Source organism: Tursiops truncatus, chromosome 2, assembly GCF_011762595.2.
Source record: "Tursiops truncatus isolate mTurTru1 chromosome 2, mTurTru1.mat.Y, whole genome shotgun sequence".
Lineage (NCBI taxonomy): Eukaryota > Metazoa > Chordata > Mammalia > Artiodactyla > Delphinidae > Tursiops > Tursiops truncatus.
This window is the reverse complement of record NC_047035.1, coordinates 9,263,441-9,279,886: the sequence shown is the minus strand read 5'-3', so window position 1 is coordinate 9,279,886 and position 16,446 is coordinate 9,263,441. Positions and strand designations below refer to the sequence as shown.

The window sequence follows — 16,446 nt, the reverse complement described above, 5'->3', positions numbered from 1 at the left end:
AATAATAGCTATTTTATACACACATGCGTACACATACACCCCTCAAGCAATATCCTATTAAAAGATATAATGAAAGGGAAGACACCATTACGATAACAAAAAGTAAATTAAATGTCTGAGAATAGTTGCAACAAGAATATGCAAAACTTTTACAGGGAGATCAGCTTGGTGCTTTGTAACCACCTAGAGGGGTGGGATAGGGAGGGTGGGAGGGAGACGCAAGAGGGAGGAGATATGGGGACATATGTATATGTATAGCTGATTCACTTTGTTACACAGCAGAAACTCACACACCATTGTAAAGCAATTATACTCCAATAAAGATGTTTAAAAAAAAAGATCCTGCACATGGCAACGAAGATAGTGCGTGCCGCAACTAAGACCTGGCACAGCCAAATAAAGAAAAAAAAGAAAGAAAAAGAATATGCAAAACTTTTATGATTAAAACTATAAAACATTCCTGAAAGACACAAATGTATAATTAAATAAAAGAGAAAAACCATATTCTTGGACAGGAATGATGGTACATCATAAAGATGCCAAAGGCGCAGATGACAGGTTGATGGCGAACGTCATGACGGATGATAGATCAGTCTCACCCAGAGTGGTACCCTGACATCATGCGCTTCCTGACCTGATGCAATGAGCAGCACACAGCACCACCTGTGGGTATCTGTGCCCAAAGAATTAAACCAGAATCTAATCAAGTCTCTAAAGACAGGAAATAAGAGGAAGAGAAACATATTAAAGGACATTCTGGGATGCCGTCCACCAAATCCAGAACGTCTACAGGACAGTTTACCTGGTTTGTTCTAAGGAAGGAAGTGGGTTATAGATCACAAGAGACTTGAGATGCATCAACCACACGCAGTCTGAGTCTTGATTTAAACCAGCTGCAGAAAGACATTTGAGATAACGGGAAATGTGAAAACAGACTGGGCTTTAGATGTATTGAGGAATTATAGTTAATTTTATTAGGGGTGACAGTGGTATTGTGGCTATCAGGAATAAAAAGTTTTCTCTGTGGAGATACATAATAAAATACTTGTGGGTGAAATATTAAGCCTTTAAAATACTTCAGCAAAAACACAAACCCCAACTTTGTATGGGGGGAAATGAAACAAGACTGGCGTGATGCTGATCGTGGCTCAAGCTCTCTGTCAGACGCCAACATACATCTGTGCCTGGGCCCATCCCACTCAGCTTCCTCAGGAATGCTGGTCCTTTGACTACAGACTCTCTGCTCTGCCTCATCAGCTTGTCCCTTCTGCTGGCCTTTTCCTTGGGCTGCACACACGGGCTCCATCACCTCCTGCTGAAGCTGCCTCGACGCCACCCTCCTCCACAGCAAAGCTCCTAGAAGGGCTGCCTCTCCCCACCTCCCCTTCCCTCCTACGCCTACCCCAACCGGGCCATGCCCCTGTCACAGCAAACTTTCCCTGACAGTGTCACCACCAGCCTCCACGTGGCCAAATCTGATACCCACTTCTCTCTATGCAGCCCCTCATCGGCATGCTCCCCAGCCCACCACAGCGGCCCTCTGGAAACACTTGCTTCCAGGTTTCAAAGATGCCACCATCTCTCCAAGAGGGACCTAGGTCAGGCCCCTGGCTTTCACTGCTATTGATATCTTAATGATTTCTACATTGATATTTTTAGTCCTGACCTGAGTTCTAGATCCATATTCAATCAACAGCCTATCGACTCGCCAACTGGAGGTGTCACTATTCCATCATTGTCCACCCAGCTGTCTCAGCCACAACCCCAAAGTCATTCTTGTTGTGGAAAACTGAGATTCTGCATCACATTTATAATTAATTTATTAGGGCCACTTATGCTCATAAAAGAGCATTTTCTTTTAGTGAGAAGATCTTTTGCTGTTTCAGTTTCCATAGCAAATTTTTTAAAAAAATAATTTATTTTTGGCTGCGTTGGGTCTTCGTTGCTGTGCACGGGCTTCCTCTAGTTGCGGTGAGCGGGGGCTGCCCTTCATGGCGGTGCACGGGCTTTTCATTGCGGTGGCTTCTCTCATTGTGGAGCACAGGCTCTAGGCGCATGGGCTTCAGTAGTTGTGGCTCGTAGGCTCTAGAGCGCAGGCTCAGTAGTTGTGGCGCATGGGCTTAGTTGCTCCGCGGCACATGGGATCTTCCTGGACCAGGGCTCGAACCCCTGTTCCCTGCATTGGCAGGCGGATTCTTAACCATTGTACCACCGGACAAGCCCTCCGTAGCAAATTAAACCTGCACAGCACTTGCATCTCCTCGTCCTGGGACTCTCCTGCCTGATTTAAGAAGAATCTAGATCCCTCTCATTTTCAAGGTTCAATCTTAAAGGCTACCTACACAGGTGGGAATTCCTTCACCACCTGACCTACCTCGCTACCAGGTTACTGTGTTCTGTTTTCATTGTAGGATTTTGCACGTTCCAAGCTTCTTGTTCTTCTTTTTCCAGAATGAAAGCTGCATGAGAGCAGCTTAGCTTTGTTCACTGCTGTATCTGCAGCCCTCAGCAGAGTTCACGGTGATGGCCAAAGTTTCACGAACAAGAGAAGTTTGCACAAGAACTGTCTTGGTCTGCTCGGGCTGCTGTAACAGAACACAACAGACTCCGTGTGGTGTGGTGGTGGCAGCTTAAAGCACAGATGTTTATTTCTCACAGTTCTGAGGCTGGAAGTCCAACATTAAGGTGCTGGCAGATCCAGTGTCTGGTGAGGGCCTCCTCCTGGCTCGTTGACAGCTGTCTGTTCGCTGTGTCCTCACCTGGCATTTCCTGGGTGCGTGCACGTGGAGAGAGTGATCTTTCTCTCTTCTTCTCCTTAAAAAGGCACTAATTCCATCATGAACGCCCCATCCTCAGGACCTCTTCTCACCCTAATCACCTCCCAAAGGTCCCACCTCCAAATACACACGTTGGCGGTCAAGGCGTCAACATCTGAATTTGGGGGACACACAAGCATTTAGCTCCAAATGAGAACTTTCCTCTTCCTGGACCTGTTCCTAAAGTGAGGCCACTGGCTGATCACTGATGTTCCTCCTGGTCTGATGTTTTGACGCTTCGACAGACCAAACTTTTACACTGCCGAGCACCACGCAAGGCGATAGGGTTAAAATGATAAAAGATGCACACCTGGCACGCGTGGTACCCGACGCTTATCTGTCTAGGGCCGAGTAAGAAGACTGGGGTCAGAGAATAAAATATAGGAAATGTAGTATTTTCTTATATAATTCTCGTATTAGATACTTAACAACCTACTTGTGTCATTACCCTGACATCGCTCTGTGATGAAGAGCTATAGACTAAAGTCACACTAAGTGGAGAGGAGCAGTATTCCACACAGAATGGATTCCTTTGACTGGAAGGCATCCCTTTGTAATGCCTGAGGTCCTGCTTACCTGTTCAGAAGGTAGACGAGGGGCAGCAGATCTTGAGAAGGAAGCAGGAGGCATCGGGGCTGGGCTGTGACTGCGGGGCACGTGAAGTAGGTAAGGGACTCTGGCTGGATGGCTGGGTACAGTTTCAGGGAGGAGGGACTCCTGCTGGGATTGGAACTACCCAGGTGAGGACAGAGGAGCTAGAGCTGGCTGGGCCAGGAGGGTGAGGAGGACAGGGCCGGGGGTGGGGGGTCTTGAATACCAGGAGATGCTGATTGAGACTTTTTGAGGTCACTTATTCCAATGGTTGTCAAAATTATACCTCTAAGAACACTGGGCTTTTGAGCATTTGGATTATACGGAAAAAAAAAAAGAAAATTCCAACCTTTCCTCCAAAGTAAAAATATATATACACTAAATTCACGAATATTCTTTCCATTTCAAATATTCTTACTCAGTGACCATCTGCTCCCGCTTCTCTCCACTAGAATCAGGGTCAAGGATAGAAGCTGGTCCGGCACAAAGTTAGATGAACTGTCTTACATTTAATCAACCAACATTACAAAGTGTTCACGCTACATACAACTTCATAACATCCAGGTCTGCGGGCACCTGTAAAACAGGGGGACCTCCAACCTCTATCCTTCTACAGGTGGGCAACCCGAGGTCCCGTCCACAGTGCTCGCCTGTCCAGCCTCCTGCCACATCCCAGGCTGGGGACCGCTGACCGGCAGGCCTCTGGGTCCTGAGCACAGACCTGGGCCCTCCTCAGGCCTTCACTCGAGGCTGCTGGGGCAGGGGGCGCTGGCCGAGGTGTGGGCATGTGTGGGCCGGCACCACAGGAGACAGCTGGTCCAGGGGCTCAGAGACCAGGCTCAGGCGAGTAGGTCCCATCCCCTACGGCCGGAAGGACACAGAGCTGAGGTGACAGAATGAGAAGCAGCCCAGGGCATTCCGGATGTGACGCTAGTTGCTGGGAGGGACAGAACGGGGACAGAGGCTGAAGACCATCGGGCCGCTGAGAAAGCCGGAGACACGGGTACGGCGGGGCAGGAGGAGGAAGCTGTACCCGCACACGACCTCTCCGGCAGGCAGGTCCGGTGTGGGGGGCTCATCCTCTGCCCATCCTTCCGCTCCTGGACCTGGGTGTGGCGGAGCAGAACACACAGGGCGGGTGCACGAAGGTGAACACGAGCACGAACATCGCCGCGGCAGGCTTGGGGCTCAGGGGGCGGGAGGAGATGGGAGCTGCAGGACCTGGGACGAGAGAAGACAGGGTCAAGGGCAAAGGGAAGGAAGGGGCAGGGTGTGGGGTGGGTGGGAGTGGAGCTGCCGGGAAGAGTCTGGACGGGCGAGCTGGGTGGTCGGTGCCGGTCTCCAGAGCCGAGGCCTTGCGTCTGAGCCAGCGGCTTGGTGTCGGAAGACCCAGATCTGAAACCTGGCTCTGTGACCTGGACCAGTCATTGTGCCTCTCAAAACCCCTTTTTATAACCTGTAAAGTTAATACTACCCAGCTTGGTTGATGCGATGATCAAGGGACAGTGCCCACACCTGTGAAGCACTGTGCAGCTAGCTGTGTGCCCCTAATATGAAGGGGGCCTAAAAATGGTTGGCTTCTGAGGTGTTAAAGGAGAGAGCCTGGATCCCCCACCCTGGGGACCGTCGCAGGGCAGCGCAGTCGGGGGGTGGGGGTCAGTTCTGCCTTCACGGAGGGCAGGAGGGGCGTTCCCTCTCCTTGACCTGGCCCCGGGGGCTCACCTCGTCACTCATACTCTGGGTCTGCCATCTGCTCCAGGAGCATGTCCTCCGTGTCGCCAAACTGTGAGAGAGAAGGAGCTGGAGGCCAGAGTCCGGGATTCTCCTTCCCCTCCCGGCCCCTGGGCTTGGAGTGGCAGGCGGGAACTTGCATGGGGGGGACCCCAGGGGCCCCTCCTCCCACCAGCCTTCACCCTGGGACTGCCCGCCACAGAGGCTCCTGCCACCCAGGGGCTTCCGCTGGAGACCCCCGAGGGTGGTTGGTCATTTGCTTCTAATGTCTCTCCAATCTGGTCCTTTAAAAATCTGCATTTGTAAAGTCCCTCCATTGTTTTAGCTTCTGGTACAGAAATGGAGGGAACAGATAGACCACAGAGGCCAGACATGGGGGAAGGGGAGCAGGGCCACCACGATGCCCTGACGGGTCCCCGGAGAAGCACACTTGCCTCGATGTGGTACACTATGCGCCAGAAGCTGGAGTCTGAGCCTCGGTACCTTCTTCCGGGGTAGAGCTGCCACATGACGGGCAGCAGGTACGGGCCCAGCTGGCTGGGGCACACAGGCTCCCCCAGGGGGACATCTTCCTGACGCATGAGGACTTGGAGGCTACTTTCTAACTGAAGAGAAGAGAAGGGCAGGGCACACTTCACGGTCCTGCAGGCACAAATACCCACGGTCCATCCTGCCACCCACCCAGCCCAGCCCGCATCTAAGATGCTGGTGGTCACTGTTCCCAGAAGCTCCAATCCCTAAGCCAGGCACGCTCCTCTCAGGGACTCTGGCTGGGCCGAGATGACCAGCACTCGAATGGGTCTAGATACCCAGACAGGGCCACAAAAGGTCCACTTCGTGACAAATGCCTGGTTGCCGGGGTATGCCATGGGGCCCCAGAGCTTCTGTAACTATGGAGTCTGGTGCCTATTTCAGCTGATGGGGGATTTTCTTGGATTCTTCTTTATCATACAACCTCTTTTAAACAAGATCTCCCCAGACCCCAGAATCAGGTGACAGCCCACTTGTCACCATCTCCGCCACTGTTACTGTTTCATCACCTCTCGCTGGGCTACTGTGACAACTGCCCATCTTGCCGCCTACTCGGCCCTGTGGCCCACAGCCGAGACTCAGCACCACAGCCAGGTGTGCACCTAAAAATCACGTCACTCCCCTGCTGGCTGCCCTCCGACACCTTCCAATCGCAGGCAGATGAACTGAAATCTTCACCATGGCCCGAAGGCCCCCAGAGCGGCTCCCTGCCTCTCTCACCTCCTTCTGTTCCATCCTGGACCCTCCACCCATTCCAGCCACACAGGCCTCCTCGCAGTGTCTGGGATGTGCACACACCCAGAAATCTCTCACACCTGCTGTCCTCTGCCTGGAACATTCTCCCCTAAATCCATGAAGGGCTCACACCCTTTTTTTAAGGCAGGTCTCTGCTCAAATGTATGTCTATAAAGACAAATGTCAGCAAAATCCAACTTTTATGATATACATAAGAGGCATGTCCCAGATGTCCAGAAAGGTTTCAAAGAAAATGATGGGCAAAATGTGGCAGGCACATGCAAATTAAAACTCTGGAGGGGAAGGCTTCCCTGGTGGCGCAGTGGTTAAGAATCCACCTGCCAACGCAGAGGACACGGGTTCAAGCCCTGGACTGGGAAGATCCCACATGCCGCGGAGCAACTAAGCCCGTGCGCCACAACTACTGAGCCTGCATTCTAGAGCCTGGGAACCACAACTACTGAAGCCCACGAGCCTGGAGCCCATGCTCTGCAACAAGAGAAGCCACCACAATGAGAAGCCCATGCACTGCAACGAAGAGTAGCTCCCGCTCGCCACAACTACAGAAAGCCTGAGCACAGCAACGAAGACCCAACACAGCCAAAAATAAATAAATTAAAAACAAACAAACAAGAAAAACTCTGGAGGACTAGCCTGAAGACCTCACCCCACTCATCCTTGCCTGCCCTCCCACTGTAGTTATCCTACAGAACTTACCACCGGCCTCAATTAGTGTGCTGTCCTTCTCCCCCAGCAGAATGTCAGCTTCACAAGCAGTGAGATTTAATCACATTCACTGCAAAACCCCACAGCCTAGAATCCTGCTTGGCATAAAAATTGGACTCTTATCTTTGTTCAATGATTATTTTTCCAAAGTGGAAATAGCTTTTCAAAATTTTTGTCTATGAAGTAAATTAGAACTCACTGTTAAAAAATAATTCAGATCACCCTGCAAGGTGTTAAGTGTGGAAATCACCATTCTTGCTGTGTTAGTATATAACCTTCCATATCCTTTAACCATTTTACATTTGTTTATTCATCTCTCTCTTGTTGACTTATGTAAATCTTTACATATTAAGAATACTGGTCCTTTAAGTTATGTGGGGAAATTCCTGCCCCATGGTTTGCTAAAGGGTTATGTTTTGTCCAGAATTTATAATGATTAGGTGAAAAACTCTGCTTCGCAGTTTCAGCATCATGTTGAAGAAGGTATGTCCCAACCAGAGATTAAAAAAAGATATTCACTTAAATTTTCCTCAAATACTTGACTTACAGTGAATATTTGACTTGATTTTTAAAAGTATATGTACGGGGCTTCCCTGGTGGCGCAGTGGTTGAGAGTCCGCCTGCCGATGCAGGGGACGCGGGTTCGTGCCCCGGTCCGGGATGATCCCACATGCCGCGGAGCGGCTGCGCCCGTGAGCCATGGCCGCTGAGCCTACGCGTCCGGAGCCTGTTGCTCCGCAACGGGAGAGGCCACAACGGTGAGAGGCCCGTGTGCCGCAAAAAAAAAAAAAAAGTATATATATGTATATAAATATGTATTTCAAAATCTTAAAAGCCAATAAAGATGCAAAGTTTAGATGGTGCTTATGACTCTGGAATCCCAACCCCATTACCTACAAGCAGCACTACTTTGAACAGATTTACATTTTTATGCCTCTGTTTCCTCATCTATAAAATGGGAACACAGTCACTCTCAGTAACTTTTAGCTGTCCTGATATTACATTACATAAATGTTCTAATGCATTTAAATTTTTCTTTTATACGTTCTTTCTTTGGTTTATATATGGAAAGTTTCAACATTTTTCACCTAAGTTTGAGGAAATCCATGCTCCGATGGAAAGTGCTGTAAGAGAGTTGTAGTTCTTAAAAAAAGAAAAGAAAATTAACTAAAGAGCCATCTTAAGGCATTACACATAAAACAAAGCCAACGTCTATTCAATACTGGCTTTTACACTACTATATACCTTGTGAAGTTTGTTTCCTCCAGAGCTCAGAGGAGGTATGAAATATTCCAAACTCTAGAGCAGTGCTTCCCAAACTTGGTTGATCGTAATCTGTTGAGGGTTCCTTCAAAATACAGATTTCTGGGCTCATCTATGGAGATTCTGATAATTGGCCATGTGTGTGAATCATACTTTGGAGATTATTCCCATCTTATGGATTAGAACCCTGAGGCCCAGAGAAGTTCTATTTTACTCAAGATCATATTCATACACTCCAGACACACTGGGTCCCCATCCTTTGGCCAACGTGCCTCTCTCTGTGTTTCTCCCACCCTCCTTCCTGGCCCGGAGAACTGTTCATCCTTGCACTCAGTGCAAAGTGGTTTCATCTGTGAGTCCCCGGCCGCCCTGGGTGGACCTGCCCTTCTGAGCCTCCCCGCCGCCCTCGCCCTGCGGCATGTGAGGGGCTCCTCCAGGGCCTGCACGGCCTGGGGCGACCCGGCTCCAGAGCCCGGGCCACGGATGGGACGCCCATGCTGCCCCGCGCGCCCGACCCCAGAGCGTCTGTACCTCGATGGTTACGGGCAGCCAGGTGCGCTGGTTCTCGTCCACATACACGGCCTTTTCCCAGATCCACAGGTGGTCCGGGTGCAAGGCCGTGTGCGCCCTGAAGAAAGGGAGCTCGCCCATGGTGACGCGAGTGGTCTAGGAAGCAAGGATTGGAGCCTCTCCGGGCTTCTCGCTGGTCCACGGGCTCCGGAACCTCGGTGCTTTATAACGGGACGGTGCACGGGCGACCCCACGCGGCGGGGCGGGAGGAGGGCGGGGCGGGAGGCGGGCTGTGCCGAAGCGACAGGGCACGACAGGATCTGACCCTGCACCGAGGCCTGCCTTGTGCCCTGAGACCCTGGCAGCGTCTAGGAGCGCAGATCCAGCCCCACAGACCCAGGACTTCCTCCATACTCACAGCCAGCCAGCCTTGCCCTCCGTCCCCTACTCCCCACTGCTGGGGAGGCACTCGGGTCTGTGGCTTTGGCCTTTTCTTCTGTCAGAAGGCACCTGCGTCCTCCGCTCCCCTCGACACCCGTGCCCCACTGTCCGGGACAGCCACTATGTGTGGCCGCTCAAGACTGGGTCTCGAGCCTCTGCTTGGAGCTCACAGTCGACATGTGGCCGCCCGGAGCCAGGGCCCCTGCACATCTGGGATCAGAAGAGATGGTGCAAGCCTGAAGCAGGCCTGGACTTTCCCAGGTTCACGGCACCACTGTCAGCCTGTGGATTTGGGTATCGCAGTCAATTTCCTTGGTAAATTGCAGCTCTTGAAGCCCCCCTTCCCTCTCTCCAACACGTTTTCCATTCATTGATGATGCTGTGGTCATCTGATAGCTATTCTGAAACGTGGTAGTGAAGAAGCATGGGTTTTTCCCTTTATAGTCTTTGAATTCATTAGTGAAAACATCCGTTCCAAAATGAATGCTTAAAAAGAAACCCCTCCCTCCACCCCAAGATCAATGGATTTGAAAAGTCCCTGGGGTTCTAGAGTCAAGCATTTCTCTGTAAATTACATCGAATAAGGAAAACAATTTCACTTCATTTTGCTGTACCACATGCCCATGAAGGCAATTAAGAAAATAAAATACGAGAAACATGTAAAAGGAGCTCCAGCCTCGTTGCTCAAACGATACCAGTGGTGCCTCACCTTCCAGCTCTTTTTTGTCTCTCTGACTAGGCACTAAGAAAATAATTTATGATCTTTTGAAATGTCTCAGAAGTGAAAATGAGCTTAACACCTGATCCCTCTGTCAGCAAAGGTATGTATCTGCTTCTCTGCCTAACCAGACAGCCTAATTCCCAGGAAGGTGCTGAGGTGAGCTAAGGTGATGGAGATATAATTAGATTTACCATGAACACAAAATAGAAGACAAAAGCCAAGTAAAGTTGGGAGCGGAGGCAGGTGACATGAGCCCAGCAAACCTCTTTCCCACTGCAGCCCCTAATGGTGCTACTGTTTAATATTCAGACTTGTGGCTTTCAGGCGGCTTTCCCTGTGAATGGTTCTTAATTCCGGACCCAGATAGCCACTGGGAGCAAGATAATACGGTCATATACTCTGTTGAGGAAGTCTCAGCCCCGTCCTGCGCTTTGAGGTCAAAACGAAAACAAGTCCAGCTTAAACAGTGCTGCTGGGATGACCTCTTGTGGCAAGGGAAGGGGGCACCCAGGAGCCATTGTGGCCACTGTCTCAGCCACATGGATGGCTCCAGGACCCACAATGCCACTGGGTCTGCTGATTTCATTAGCACTCGTTCTGCTTTTCTAAGAGGCCACAAATAATGGACCAAGAATCAGAATCATTTGGCTGGATATGCTTCTGAACGTTCTGGGAATATGATTCCCCCTCTCCTCCCGCCCCCATTTTGAAAGAATAATATACTTCTTCAGTTTCACACGAGGGCTTCTTAACATTGAATGGGAGTATACATCATTCTTGTGTAGGATTTAGAAAATCATTTGAGAAGCGGGTCCAAAAAATGATCAGTGAAATAAGCATGACTGTGGAGTTCATCGAGCAGCTGCTGTTGGAGACCTGAGCCTTCTTTATGGAAATTCTGTGAGAGGGAAAACACAGCACCTGGGGGGTCTCAGAGACAGGGCAGCCCCTTCAGCATGTTATCTGCTCCATCTCAGGGCTCACGGCCAGCCAGCCTAGCTTCAGAGTTCTGTGCTCCTTTCCAGCTCTGGCCTTTGTTAGTCTGCAAGCTCCCTGAGGATAATCAAGCCGATATTTCATACAGAAAGTAACTTTCATATAGAAAGTAACACAAAGCAATTACGTGGACTCCTTTTTTAAATAACATCCTTAACTGACACATGTCCTGACTTGGAGCCCGTTTTGACTTTGCCTGTATCACGTATGAGCTTAGCAAATCCTCTGCTGTCTTGGCCCCATCTCCACACTTTTGTAATGGATGAGTCAAGCTAGATGGAAGCTCCGGGCCCTACAGTGAGTGGCTCCACACCATTAAGCTAATGGAGCAAAACCCTGTTCATTAGAATCACCTGGGAAGCTTTTCTAAAACACCTGTGCCTGGACTCCACCCCAGAGCAATGAGACCAGGATCTCTAAGACTGAGGTTTTGGGTTTTATTTTTTAAAGGATTCCTCAGGTGAGTCTAAAGGGCAGCCAAGGTTGAGAACCACTTCTCTAAGATCTGAGTTACTGTTTTGGAGGTATGACCAAGACTTATACAACTAAATAACCGTGAAAATGTTAAAGCCATTCTTTCTACCGTCAGTTCTCATTCTGAACCTCACCCAAGCCTGCTCTTCCTTTCCTAGGCTCTACTTTTAATTCGCTGCTTCCAATCTTTTGTGTACAGGGAACCATAACACCAAGATTATTAGGCTCGTGAGGGTCTGAAATCTCTCCAATGTGTGAAATATAGAAGCTGCATCCATGCTAATTGCCTGGAGTGTTTTGTTGTTCTTCTCGTTAATTCCTATACCTGGGCCATATTTTAGATAATTAAGGCTGATGACTAAGTGAGCTCAGGGTAAAAGGAATGTTATAACTTTAACCCATAGGGATGAAATTTTGTCTCTAGGTTAATGGAGAATCTGAGACAAGGATATACTAAGTAAAACTCAGGGACTGATCATAGCTTTAATCCTTGCATGGCTACTGTCTCTCTCTAAACAGAGTTTTCTTTAAGTTTCAAGCCCTTCTCAAACTCTAAGGTGTATATGGCGAACTTGGTAAAATGCAGACACTAACTGGATAGAGTTGGGTTGAGATCCTGAATTTCTAACAAGCTCCAAGGTGGGGCTGACGCCGATGGTCTATGAACCACCTCCAAGTAGCAAGGTCCTATGCTAACCCAATACACACACAACACAACTGCAAAAGTAGACACCCATAACCCCTACTCAAAACACACAAAATGGTTGACGCTGACAAACTGGTGCAGTGAGCAGCATGTAGGATCAATAGAATTGTAACGGACACTTGGAGCTAGAAATGAGGCTCCCATTTGCCCGGAGACAGGTTAAAACTTACCTAAATTTGTATCCGAAGCCCTTTTCAAGCATGGGATTACTCCACACATTGGGTATTATACCCACCCTATCGCTGGGACTGCCCATCAGCCTGGTTCTTTTTTTTTTTTCTTTTTCACAGGCTCCGGACACGCAGGCTCAGCGGCCATGGCTGACGGGCCCAGCCGCTCCGCGGCATGTGGGATCCTCCCGGACCGGGGCACAAACCCGCGTCCCCTGCACCGGCAGGCGGACTCTCAACCACTGCACCACCAGGGAAGCCCCAGCATGGTTCTTCTTGCTGCACCCTTAATTCTTCTTTAATTTAGTTTGATTGCATTAATTTGACCTCAGAAAAATATTTTGCATTTCTCTTTATTCCTCCTAGAAAAGTGGCTCTTCATCTTCATGCTTCTAACATATACAAACTGAGATAAATATATTAACTGTATAGCGCTTTTAGTTTTCATACTGATAATGTCCTCTGTCCCATTTACACAATATCTCTTGACCTAGCTTTTCAATTTTAGGATATTTTAAATGGAATTCTCATCAGTTAACAGCATGGGGGACTTATTTTTACATGAGATATATAAATATAGTATGTATATACTAATATGTATATTTTATGTGCTAGATCAGAATCTAGTTGTATCTTAATTTTTCCAAATTTTTAGTCAATCTCACAAAGACTGCTGAATAATTTATCCTTCCACACAAGATTTCTGACAGCAGAAATTTTTAAAATAAAATTATTTTATTGTTTTGGCCACACCACGCAGCATGTGGGATCTTAGTTCCCCGACCAGGTAGCGAACCTATGCCCCCTCCATTGGAAGCACACAGTCCTAACCACTGGACTTCCAGGGAAGTCCCTGATACTGCCCCTATTAAATATGAAGTTCCCATGTACAAATGAGTCTGTTTCTGGGCTCTGTTCTGTCGCATTTGACTGTTACTATGGTAAAACCACACTTAAAAATTTTTACAGGGCTTCCCTGGTGGCGCAGTGGTTGAGAGTCCGCCTGCCGATGCAGGGGACGCGGGTTCGTGCCCCTGTCCCGGAAGATCCCACGTGCCGCGGAGCGGCTGGGCCCGTGAGCCATGGCCGCTGAGCCTGCGTGTCCAGAGCCTGTGCTCCGCAACGGGAGAGGCCACAGCAGTGAGAGGCCCGCGTACCAAAAAAAAAAAAAAAAATTACAAATTTGAATTTGAAATACTTGATGGGATAGGTCTTCTCTCTGTTTTTTTTTCAAACTTGTACTTTTGCATCTCTGTATTTTTTTTTTAACATCTTTTTTGGAGTATAATTGGTTTACAATGGTGTGTTAGTTTCTGCTTTATAACAAAGGGAATCAGCTATACATATACTTATATCCCCATATCTCCTCCCTCTTGCATCTCCCTCCCACCCTCCCTATGCCACCCCTCTAAGTGGTCACAAAGCACCGAGCTGATCTCCCTGTCTGTATTTTTTCTTAATACTTTTGGGATTTTTACTGGCAGTTCATTGAATTTGAACAGTTAAGGAAAACCTCATATTCTTTAAAAACATTTTGTAATACCTCCTTTGAAAGTGTTACATATTTTGTTTTGCTTACTTCTAGATATTTTGTAGTTTTGTTGCTTTTCTAAATGGTATATATTTTTTTAATTTGCCATCAGAATTGTTGTGTCCATCTCTGTCACTGCATGCCAATGGAAACATATATTTTCTCTGTGTTTGTATCAGTGAGAAGATAACTATGCCTTAAAAGTTGGAAAGGATACACTTAAATTATTTCTCTATTGACCTATAACATACATACAGAAAATTGCATGAGGGAATGCATGAATGGTATTTTTTTTAGAGATTTTAAGCTTTTTTAAAAATTAAAGTATAGTTGATTTATAGTTAGTTTATTGTGTTAGTTTCAGGTGTACAGCAAAGTGATTTGGTTAATATATATACATATATATATATATATATATATATACACACACACCAAATATATATATTCTTTTTTAAAAATTCTGCTACAAGATATTGAATATAGTTCCCTGTGCTATATAGTAAATTCTTGTTGAATGGTATTTTTTATGCTCCTTTCTGGTGTAAAATTTTGGTGTTGACTTTGCACCCAGCATCCTTGCTAAGCTCTTGTATTAGTTTTGATGGTTGGTTTATCTGCAAATAATAGTTTCTTTTTCCCTCTTCCTTTCCAATCCTTATACTTCCTAATGTCTGTCTATCTGTTTCCCTCTCCCTCTCCCTCTGTCCCTTTCTCTCCCTCTGTCCCTTTCTCTCTCTCTTTCTCTCTCTCTCTCTCTCTAGGTCTCTCTGTCTCATTGACTTTTGGTGTTTGTTAAAATATGTTAAGTAACAGGAGTGGTTGATGGTAGGTGTTCCTGTCTTTAATAAGAATTCTAAAGTTTAACCAGTAAGCGTGATCTTAGCTGAAAGCTTTGATAGATATGCTTATCAGTTAAAGAATGTCCTACCATTCCTAGTTCTTCAGCTTTTTTTTTAAACATATATGTTGAATTTTATTGGATGCCTGTTTTGCATCTATTGAAATGATCTACGTTTGTGGTGAAGCGGTTACTGTAATGCCGTAGGTTAGCTACCCAGCCCGCATTTCTCTTCTTCTTCGTGCTGCAGAACCCTCATTTTGGGGGGTCTCTCCCTCTAAATTCTTCAGGTAACTGGGAGTAATGATGACCCAGTTCATCGGTAAATCCTGATTCCTCTAAGGTAGTTCTTGGTTTGGGGTGACCACATGCCTTAGCTCTGGCCCAGGAGGCCTAAGCTGTTTTTTATTTAGATCTAGAAAGTTCTCAGCTATTACTTCTTCAATTATGGTTTGTCTCACATTCTTTTTATTTTCTTCTTTTGGAAGCATTATTAAATAGGTGTTTATATTTCTGCATTCATCCTCCATGTCTTAGCTCATTTTTATTCTTTCCTTCTCTTTTAGCTAATACATCCCAGGAGACTTCCTAAGACTGATTTTTCAGTTCAGTAATTTACTCTTTACTGGTATCCATTATGCAGTTTAGCCTATCTACTGAGTTTTTCATTTCAGGAGTTTTATTTTTGTTTCCACAATTTTTCTTTTTTTTTTTTTTGTGGTGGGGGATAGGCAAGTGAAGAACACAACTTATAAACGATTGCAAGAAAAACATAAGACTGCTTCTATGACCTTGGGAAGAAATGTATTTTTTTTTTCACGAAGAAACAAGACCCACAAACAAAAATGGAAAAGAATGATAAATTGAAAAAATTGTTTAGCAAACACAAAAGGTTGTTTAAAAGATAAGCAACACACTCCCTTTCTTCATCTCTCCCTGTCTCTGTCTCTCTCCTCAAACTCCAGATACTTTAAAACTGACTCAGGGTTTATGAAGAGTAATGGTGGGGGGAAAAAAAGAAATTCAATCGAAGGAGAAAGCAGTGCAGGCCTGCTTGCAAGGAAGTACATCCAAATGAGGTGTGAGTCACAAGATGGGAGCTCCATGCACAGAAATGGTCACACTTAGTGGGAGGAGGGAATGGAAGTGGCAACAAAAGTATTAACTAGAATTTTACAGCAGGGCGTTTGGTCCAGCTGTTGTGAAGATCTCACTGCCACCTCCACACCCCACCGCTCTGGTTAAGGGAAAAATTACATCTGTTCTCTGGAGGAATGGTACTCAGGATAGGAGTTGGGGCAGTGCCCTGGAGGGGGGCAGGAAGTCCATAAATAAGCAGACGACCCCCACCCCCGCCCACTGGAGACCCAGGCAAACTCCTTAGCCCTGGACAAGAAGAGAAACAAGCCCCACAGAGGTTCTGCCCATCCCCCAGATGGATTTCCAAAGCCAGGACAGCTGAAACTCCTATAGGGGAGCACAACTTCTGAGATGAGCTCACAGAAAGGAATCGCAGGAGGGTGCAAGAGCACACACGCCACGCAAAAGAGGCAAAAAACAGAAGAGCTTACACCTAAGGGAAGAGAGCAGTCCAAACGGCGAGAAGCAGTATTTAAAACAAGCCTAATTGATGTGCAACAGAAAGCAAGGTTGTGTTTTATGGCAA

At 47.2% G+C, this 16,446-nt stretch overlaps 1 protein-coding gene across 1 annotated transcript; it reads right to left on the bottom strand.

The window, feature by feature from the left end:
* Nucleotides 1-5,133: 5,133 nt before the first annotated feature.
* Nucleotides 5,134-9,044, bottom strand: TCL1A (TCL1 family AKT coactivator A). The gene is made up of 3 exons (XM_033852659.1): nt 8,925-9,044; nt 5,573-5,743; nt 5,134-5,190 (listed from the first exon to the last, which is right to left on the bottom strand). Exons 1-3 carry the CDS (start codon nt 9,042-9,044, stop codon nt 5,134-5,136), a joined length of 348 nt encoding a protein of 115 aa, XP_033708550.1.
* Between the last annotated feature and the right edge of the window lie 7,402 nt (nt 9,045-16,446).